Here is a 9,713-nt window from a genome sequence, read left to right as displayed (position 1 = left end):
TTAATTCCGATACTTCCTGGGATTTTGCGTTCACACCAAAAAGAGAACTTAGTTCATGAGAACTTTTCCCCCCTTTTTAGTGCCTGCTAGAGAGCAGGTACTTTCCTGGGGAGAAAAAAGTTCCAATTTCTGATTGGCTGGGCCAATTGCTAACCACGCCCCGTAAAATTCTGAAAAAGTTTTGTGAAGCCGCCATTTTATTTGCTGGCATTAGCATTATTAGCATTAGCCCAGCGCAGAAACGCAGAGAGACTAACTTATGGCAACACAAAAAAAAACATGGGAGCGGTGGAGATGAGAAGGTGTCGGCGTTCTGGCAATTTACTCGGAAGGCTTCAGTAGAAGCTGCTGGGAGTCCCAGCAGCTTCTACTGAAGCCAGTCCCCAACTCCGGGGACTTCCGGCAGGGGACTTCGGGTGGCAGTATACGCCATGAAGTTGTTTGCGGCCTGCCAGTAAACCCAAAGCAGAAGAAGAAGAAGTGACCTCAGCAGCTTCATTTGCGTAATCTTCCCTCAGGGACTTATTCCGGTGTGAACGGAGTTCGTTCCATGGGGGAACTAAGTGCTGGGAACTAAGTATGGCAAAGTACTTGGTGTGAAAGCGGTTAATGTGTTGGAGTGCTAGTCAATAGAAGCACGAGTGTCTGGGAGAGAAACTCCGTCTGGAGAGAACATTGGGATGTTAGCCTTTGCAGACCATTTACATGCACAAAGACCTCTATAACACACTACATGAAAGAGAAACCCACAAAAGCACAATATAACTGTTTGGGCAGCTGTAAAGGTAGGTAATATAGATGTGGAGTTGGTAGCACTATTATCATAAAACTTAACAGTGGGGACATCTTTATTTAAATACCATTTAAATGCTGCTTTTTTAACTGCTTTATACTATTGCCTTTTATAACCATAACAATTGACTCTATTTTTTTTAAGAGACTCTGGCTTTTTGGCTGAAAGTTAGACGATATAATCAGTAACACTTTTATATCTTTCTAAAACCTATAAATGCTTTAGACACTTGTGCTTCATGTTGCTACAAAGTGAGATACAAACAGGTTTCTACACAAATCCCAAACATTTGAATAAAAAAAGAAAAAATACAGACCGGCTTTGTGTGTTTTGTTGGTTGAGGACTAAAATGAATGAATTAAATTTAAAGCATAAGCAAAAACCAGTTGGAGGCAGAACAGTTTGTGAAACATCTTTTAATTGTATCTCTGGAACTGGGGTGTGACACATTCAGAAGAAGGCATCCTATTGGCTGGTTGCGTGGTCGTTCTGTCAAAGACTTGAGTGTTGGGAATTGTTTTAGGCCAGTTATCTCAAGATTACAACATTGCTATTTTCATATTATGATTCAACACACAGTGCTTATATTTGTTCCTTTCTTCTGAGATGTAATTATACTCTTCTGTTGACACACATCAGAAATAGTTTTTTTTATGATCAAGAAATACGGCACTGTTATTTTGGGATATTGGTCAATCGAGAGCCACTTTTGATGTCCCAGAATAACCCTTCTATTTTTGCTGAGGTGGACATATTTGAAATCCAGGAAATATTTAATGTCTCAAGAAAACATAAATCTTTCTTATATGAGTTAATCCTTTTTTTTGGATAACCAGTTTTATAGGCACCACAAAAACAGAAAACAATGGAGTGTGAATGGATTTTTAATCGTGAATAAAATAGCTTCCATTACACTAGGATCACCAGAAAAGAATGGGAAGCTCAGTTAATTTAAAATCAGACTTAAAGGTGGGTTAGGTAAGTTTGAGAAACCGGCTCGAGAAACACTTTTTGTTATATTCCATGGAATGCTCTTAACATCCCGATAGCAATGAATATCTGAAGTGCTTTGACAACAAATCCATAAAAAAATGTCATCTGTGGAAGCCGTAGTACTGTAAAAAGTACGACCAATCATCTGAGCCGGCCCGGCTAAAATAACTGGATGGCCTACCTGCCTGTCAGCCTTCCATCTGTGCACAAACTTATCTCGTGCCCTCATTGGTCATGTGCGCGTTTGTGTGTGTTGGAGGAGGGGCTCTGTAAGGAAGTGGCTGATTTTTCCCGGTTGTGTATTTTCAAATTCCAGCGCACTCAAGCTGGTTTCTCCGAAATTACATACCCCACCTTTAAACTGAATCTAAACTTCTGAACTTTTCTCTGGGGATTTCTGTTTTTAGGAAGATTTGTATTTATTTTTGCAAACACAGGCGGATCCTTGTCTTATAATTCTAGGGAGCAACCAGGAAGTGTAAATACTGAGAGAAAGTTGCTGTTCCCCTTTACATTGTTTCTGGGAATTTCTCTACTTTAGAAGTCGCTTTTTGAGAAAGGCACATGTGAGTCTGGTCAAGTAACCCAGGATTAGACTGTGTCTGTAGTGCATGTGCACTCTTGTATGTCTATCTTTGTGAGGACCTACTTCAGTTTTTGTCTGGGTTGTGATATTTTGTCTGAAGGCTGTTTGAGGTTTTCAGTATTTTTTTTTTGCATTAGAGTAAATATCAGGTTAATGTCCCCCAAGGGTTGGGGCTAATTAGCTTAATGGCAATAGACAAGTTATGGAATTAATTAACGATTAAGTAAATGTTCCTTCACTGTGGAATGTAATGGCTAGAGAAGAATGGCACTATCAGCATTTAGATTGGTTTCCCAATAATAATCCTTCCTTTTTTAATTATGCAATACTGTCTGTTTCTTGGTATGAGTTCTTGTGTAAATGAATACTTAGTTTACCACAGAAAAGGACATGCTTCAACCATTGCGACACTAAAACCATAAGACGATGGTGTTTGGATTTTCCCCTGTACGTATCAGCAGTTACCCAGGGCGGATTTGTCGTTGGGTGGAACAACCAAAGTCAAAAAAAACAAAAAACGAAGCAATGTGTTTTGGATTTTTACCGAGTGGTCTGAAGAACTTGCTAAATTAGAAGCTAGCTGTTGGCTTTCTTTATGGCATCGATGCAAACGATAATACTTCTTTAAAACTCTAGGGGTTGAATTACATTGATTTGGGTCCTCACAAGTATAGAAGTACAATTGTGTGTCTTAGTGTTTTTCAGTCCATGTTGGAACCACCTGTTCATCGTCCTCTTGTTTAGTCTGTGGTGTTTTGTGCAAGCTTTGATGAGTCTTTTGTGTTTTGTGATGTTGCGTGTGGGGATTGTTCAGCCACGGGTGCATCAGCAGCTCCGACGCCGTCAGTCTCTCTGCGGGTGACTTTCTCAGCATGCAGCCAATCAGACACTTGGCTCGTGGCGAAAGCCAATCAGGTAGGCTGAAGGCCCCACGGCGGATCTTAGCGAACAGCGCGGCGGGTTGCGTGTCCTGAAACGGGTATCGTCCAATCAGCATGGTGTATAGAGACACGCCCAGGCTCCAGATGTCAGCGGCGCGGCCCGAGTAAGACCTGCGCCCATTGGTCAGTAGCTCGGGGCTGACGTAGGCGGGGCAGCCGTGTCTGTCCGTCAGAGAGTCGTCGTCACGGCTCTCGCGCAGGAGGACGCAGTCGTCAAGACCGAGCAGAGCAACATGCGTCCTGCAGAAAGAAAACCAAACATTTTGTTTATACGTCATCCGTAGATATATTACACACATTTAGGGTTTCATCCATTTAACACTGATACCATTTATGATATTGCTGCTACTAATAATACTGCTGATGTTGGCAGTGTCATTATTTTCAGTCTCACCTGTATTTGTCGGTGAAGACGAACCTGCGGAGCTTCAGGTCTCTCAGGACGACGCCGTGCTGGTGACAGTGCATCACGGCGTTCAGCATCTGAGTGAACAGATGCCCCGCCTCCTCCTCGCTGACAAGTTTCCTGCTTCGCACATAAGCGTGCATGTCACCGTGGTGAGTGGGAAGGAAGACGTACACGCTGTCCTGGCCAATCACTACGTCCTGCAGGCTGCAGATGTTGTCATGGTCACCGATGCGGGAGTAAGCAGCCAACCGCTCCTGGTAACCACGCAGAGGAATCACCTGTAACCATGACATTCAGGTTAGATAACACGGTTACAGTTAGAAATTTCACTGTGGCATGGGCAGGTGTTTTTACAATATTATGAGTATTTTCAACTTTACTTACAATATTACTAGCAGTATCAGCATTATTTCCAAAACGTTTTTCAATAAAAAAAATGTGCAAGAGGTATAACCATAAGGGTTTCCAAAACTATTGGTATTTATTTGTAGCAATATCAGTAGTTTTATAAGCAATATCAAGAATTTCCAGAAGCATTTTGTAATATTTTAGCAGGATTAGCAGTTGGCAGTATCTGTAGTATTTTCAGCAATATTGGCACAATTAGTACTTGTATATTCAAATGATCAAGTAAGTTAAAAGTATTTGCCATATTTTGTAGTCTTTTCAGCAGTTTTAGCTTTGTAGTATTTTTTTAACATTAAAGTGGTAAAAATAGTACAGTTAGTTACTAAACAGTATTCATGCATAGATATAAACAGTATCAATCATATTTTTTCAGTACGAGTTATGTTTAATGTAATATCACAATTACTTTCAGAAGTATAAGCTATAATTTTGGCAGAATCTATAGCATTAGCACCAGTATGTGTTACAGTATAAGCAGTATTTGTAGTACTTGTTCCAGTATCAGTGACATTGGTAGCTGTACCTGGCAGGTGTATTGCTGTTTTGTGTGTGCGTGCTCGGCCCTGTAAGTCTTCTCCCCCTCGCAGCGTTTAAACAGGATGTAGGATCCCACTCTGGAAGGTGATTGGCTCTGGTCGGGCTTGGGGGAGGGGCGTATGGGCCTGAGGCACTGCGAGAGTCCGGTGGCCGGAGGGGTCGGATCCAAACGAGCTGCTTTCCATTTGGGTGAATTGTCCTGGGGCTCGTCCAACAGTCTCTTCAGACAGCGCTGAGAACTGGCTGCAGTCACGGCCATGCTCATCTGTGATTGGAGGAGACAAAAGACATCAGGTTAATTACAACTTGCATCTTTTGATATGACTGTGGCTGAAGAGGAGGCGTTTTAAAACAATATTATATAAGTGAAAAAAATGAATTAAAATGTAAGGCTTTGGGTTGGATTAATTAATGGGTTTGGGTAATTGAAACACATAATGAATAAAAAATGTTTAACGCATTATAAATCTATAATAATAACACATGGGATTTGTACAGCGCTTTTCCTGATGCTCAAAGACGCTTTACATGAAATCAGAACATAAACGATACAAAGAAAACAAAAAACATCAACAATGTGCATAACTATGCACCTGTATCGCAGTTGCATTGTTTTCCCATTTTTATCATAAAAATTATTTGTATAGCTGCTTAAGTCTGAAGATTCCAGTGACGGTTCACACTGTGCTCAGGTGTGTTTTAGGTATGATCTTGTAATAAATACCTAAACAGCTAAACAAATCCGGGCATAATAAAATAAAATAATAAAAAAGTAAGAATAAAATAATGTGTACAATGAGATATATCAAATAATTAAACAATATAATTGACAATGAGACAGACGCAGCAAGTAACTAATAAAAAAAAAACACTGAACATAAGTTCTGAACAGTTTAAATATGAGAAATGAAATTACGAACATGTGTTAATAATTGGTCGTATTTCAAGAATTGTTCTAGAAGAAACTGGAATTTTTTCTCCATGCACTACTTAGCCCCCTCTGCTGGTCACATCAGTGCTGAGCCTCCCTCACAACCCCCCACCGGTATATCTCTACCCACAGTAAAAAGAGTTTTATTAGATGATATTAAATCACATCTCGGTCTGTTGCGAGTCTCTGCTGCTCTCATGTTACACAGCTAACGTGTCTATAGGCTTCATGATGAAACTTCCTGTAAGCTGACAGACGCTTCAGCTTTCAGATCATTGCATCAGAGCACAACAGTTTATAGTTTAAACACACTTTAAATACAGTCAACACCTACCACACACACACACTGAGAGTTTTTATATAGTTAGTCAGAGCCTTTGGTCGCCGTGGTGATGCTGTGTTGTATCCTGCTGTTGGCCAACGCTGCTTTCACTCTGGTGAAAGACTGAGTCACAGCGTCACCGTAGCAACGTCATACTGACACACGCACACACCGAAACACACACAGTGAATCTCTGCTTTGTGATGTCTAATCTAGTCAGCTGCTGTTTCACAATCAAAAATCTGACTGTTAATAATAAACACAGAAAAAAGCTCTAAACTAGATTTTACTAAACGCAGCTGACTGAGAAATCTGTATTTCTGAATATTGTGAATCACGTTTCTCAGATTGAATCTACATATTCTGAGACAAATCAGCATCCATTGTGGTAGTAAGAGAAACCCTTTGTGAGTTCAACAAAGTTTAACAATTACTTTATTCAAAAACTACAAACAACTGCACAGCTCAAACAACTACAAAACTACACGCCCAATAAAAAATGTGCAGCGCCGGTGCTTGAGCCATTTGTAAAATTCACAATGCTCTCGGCTAATGTAGTTTATTTTAATAACAAGATGTATCCTTTACTGTCTGATTTAAAAAAAAAACACATTTAGACCACATTTAGCTACAACGATAAGTTGACTGATGAATTAGTCAAAATAATCACCAAGGATTTTGATAATCAATAAAAACGTTTCATGTGAAAATGACATTAAATGCTGGTTTCAGCCTTTCAAATATGGAGCTTTTCATGTTCCTTTTTCTGTTTCAAATCATATTTGACACTGACAAAACAAGACATCTAAAGAATTCACCTTGAACTTTAAAAGATTGACTTTTTAATAGACGAAACAACCAAGAAATTAATTGGCAGATGAATTTAGCACTAAATAAAGTGTTTTTTTTCTCTTTGGCTCTATGAAACCTGATGTACTTATATGATTCTGTTTTCTTAAAGGTTGTATCTTCCTGGTCGAATGCACTTATTGTAAGTCGCTTTGGATAAAAGCGTCAGCTAAATGCAATGTAATGTAATGTAATGTAATGTAATGTAATGTTTTCAGCCATAGTTCACCCCCTCTGTCAGGCTAATATTTATTCAAGTATCTGAGCGCAACACTTTCATTTGCCCGTAGACTCACCTTTTTCTCAAGCCTTGATGTGAATCCTACGGGTTACACCTAAGGTCTTAATTTATGGGAGATTACTTTCATTAAAGGCAGCTAAAATTATATATAAAGTAAAAAAAAACTGTGCCCTTATGTATGTAGATTATGTAGATTAATGGAGTTAACAGGGAGATGGTGGGGATTTCTTACTTTGGAATAGAACCTGGCAGCTAAGTTTTCACGTCGGCTCCTTATTTGAACGTACTGAACTCTACTGGTATGTATTTATTTATTTGTTTATTTTATTTGAAATTGAAAAGTTGTGCTTATCTTGTCTCCATCTCAACGTAGACATTCTGACATGTACTCTCAGTCCCGCGTCCTGTTTGGTCTGTTTACTTTAGAAGGAAATCTGCTCACTAACATCTCTTCAAACTCATTTTACAATTACTCACATTTTTTGGTCCTAATCCGTCAATTAACTATCTTTTATATCTGATTCTAAATAACTTTAATAGAATTGTTTTCAACATGGTTTAAAAGTCCCAAAAGCAAAACAGCTACTGAGCTCACAACAACAAACCCATCTCCATGAAAACTGATGCAACAATTCATAAACTCTGCTCTGTCAGAGGTGTAACACGTATGTTTACTCGAGGACTGCATTTTCAGGTATTTCTACTGTAGTGCATGTTCTATTAACGTGTACACCCTGACCACATATCAAAGCTAAATTCACATTATAACCTACTGCATTCAACTGGCAAATAAAGATTTAACAAACATACATGCTGAACCCATAAGATTATAAGTGCTAGGAAAAAGGAGGAAATCAGATATCCAAAATAGTTTTGAACAAATAGATATTAATATTGCAAAGATTGATGCTTTCACTAATACTTACACAATGACATTTTTGATAAAGAACCATCCGCAATGTGGATATAATGGCGTGTGTAAAAAGTATAAAATAAGACATCCCTTTACTGTAATGCATCTTAAATAGCTGAGCCCCATTAGATATAATCATTTGTATAGATGAAACAACAACAAAAAGTGAATTAAATAGTGTGTGTGCTCCATCTTCACCAGGTACACTAAAAAGATGCTGTTTACATGTGAATGCATCGGTAAAAAGAATCGATAATACTGTATTAGTTACTCGGATATAGATAATTTTGCACAATGAGTAGTCTACCTTAGTACATTTGGCTGATGTAATGTGACTTGAATCAACGACATACACTTGATGTCATATGTTTACATTTTGCTGACAGTTTTATCCAAAGCGATTTACAATAAGTGGTATAACCCAATATTTTTGTACTTTTACTTTCACTTAAGTAAATGATCTCTTTCTATATCTTACCTTGTTCTTTAAAGAGAGGGGCTGCAGGTAAACGGGAAGCCAGGTGAGTCGCAGCAGCAGTCTGTCTATGGAGCAGAAGTTGTTGAAGACATCAACAAAAAAATGTTTCCCTCTGAGTTTGAACCGGTACAGTGTAGCGGACTGTCCGGTGGTGACGTCTTTGTCTCGGTATTATTATTGTCCCGGTTGCTCAACGTTTCGTCAGTCAGCTGTTGGTTGAGTTTCTTTTTCGGTCTGAATGAAATGAATAAACTTAAGGTGACAAAAAGGGAAGCTGCAAAAAAACAACCAAACTGCTTTTGATAAGACTACGAATGAAACTATTTTGTTTATGTATCCAGAGCTGAAGCGAACAAAGCCGAGCCAACCCGAGTCCTTCCGTCCGTCTTTGGGAGTTTAAATTAAAGTCATGTCCGTGTGTTGCTCCGTTTTATATCCAGTGTGGACCTCCGGGACTCTGGTCGGCTCTGACCCTGTTCTCCAGAACTTTCAGCCGGAATGAGTACTTGCTCGATCCTCGGGTGTGTTTGCTTCATCCAGCGGGGGGCGGAGCCTCGATGGTGCAATCCTGAGCGGATCAGTCGTCAGAAAACCGACACGAGACTCCGCACGAGCTGTTTCGATATGTTTCTATACGTAACTATAGCCTCCGGCTCCAGTGGAGGAAGTACTCTGATGTATCGATTAAGAAAAAGTAACAATGCTATATTACTAACGTGTAAAAGTAATTAATTCAATGTTCCACTAAAGTAAAAGTATTATAATTATAACGCTATGTATTAACTGAACTTGAAGTAGCCTACCAAAAGTGAAAGTATTCATTATGCGTAGGCCTATAGCCCATTTCAGAATCATGTTTATTAATGTATTGTATTATAATTTCTTACATATTCATTCAACGTGTTTATCACTTACATTTTTCAGATAGAAAATATGTTTTTATTATTATTACTTTATATACCACTGGCTAGCTTAACCTTTAATGTCATGATTTATGTAAAATAAATATATTGGAGTAAAAGTAGCATAATGTGAAAATACTCCAGTAAAGTACCTTCAATTGTACTTAAGAGCAGTACCTGAGTAAGTGCACTTGGTTACATTCACTGAGTAAAAGTAGTAACACACACTGTATAAATACTCATTTACACATAACAACAAAAGACAATTAAAGACCTGCATCCAAAATCCCACCTAGTTAAAACCATTATTATTTTCAAACAGCTGATGATCTTATACACAGAAGATTACGCCATTTCAAAACGGACACACTGGGCAAATTTAAAAGACATATCACAAACTGTTACGTTGT

The 9,713-nt window shown here is 38.8% G+C and overlaps 1 protein-coding gene across 1 annotated transcript; it reads right to left on the bottom strand.

The window, feature by feature from the left end:
- Positions 1-1,191: 1,191 nt before the first annotated feature.
- LOC307041764 (tribbles homolog 2-like) lies at positions 1,192-8,962 on the bottom strand. The gene is made up of 4 exons (XM_079685288.1): positions 8,402-8,962; positions 4,654-4,932; positions 3,708-4,000; positions 1,192-3,553 (listed from the first exon to the last, which is right to left on the bottom strand). Exons 2-4 carry the CDS (start codon positions 4,930-4,932, stop codon positions 3,064-3,066), a joined length of 1,062 nt encoding a protein of 353 aa, XP_079541414.1. The 5' UTR covers positions 8,402-8,962; the 3' UTR covers positions 1,192-3,063.
- Between the last annotated feature and the right edge of the window lie 751 nt (positions 8,963-9,713).

Source organism: Notothenia rossii, assembly GCF_949606895.1.
Source record: "Notothenia rossii genome assembly, chromosome: 5".
In the NCBI taxonomy this organism is placed as follows: Eukaryota; Metazoa; Chordata; class Actinopteri; order Perciformes; family Nototheniidae; genus Notothenia; species Notothenia rossii.
Note: the sequence above shows the minus strand (reverse complement) of the source record. Positions and strands in the feature narration are given on the sequence as shown.

What these genes read in the sequence shown, in the direction of transcription:
- LOC307041764 (XM_079685288.1), bottom strand. Translation starts at nt 4,932, where the DNA reads ATGAGCATGGCCGTGACTGCAGCCAGTTCTCAGCGCTGTCTGAAGAGA. An exon ending in AACAGCAATACACCTGCCAG is followed by an intron (nt 4,001 to 4,653) that starts GTACAGCTACCA and finishes TCATGGTTACAG; the next exon opens with GTGATTCCTCTGCGTGGTTA. An exon ending in GTCTTCACCGACAAATACAG is followed by an intron (nt 3,554 to 3,707) that starts GTGAGACTGAAA and finishes TTCTTTCTGCAG; the next exon opens with GACGCATGTTGCTCTGCTCG.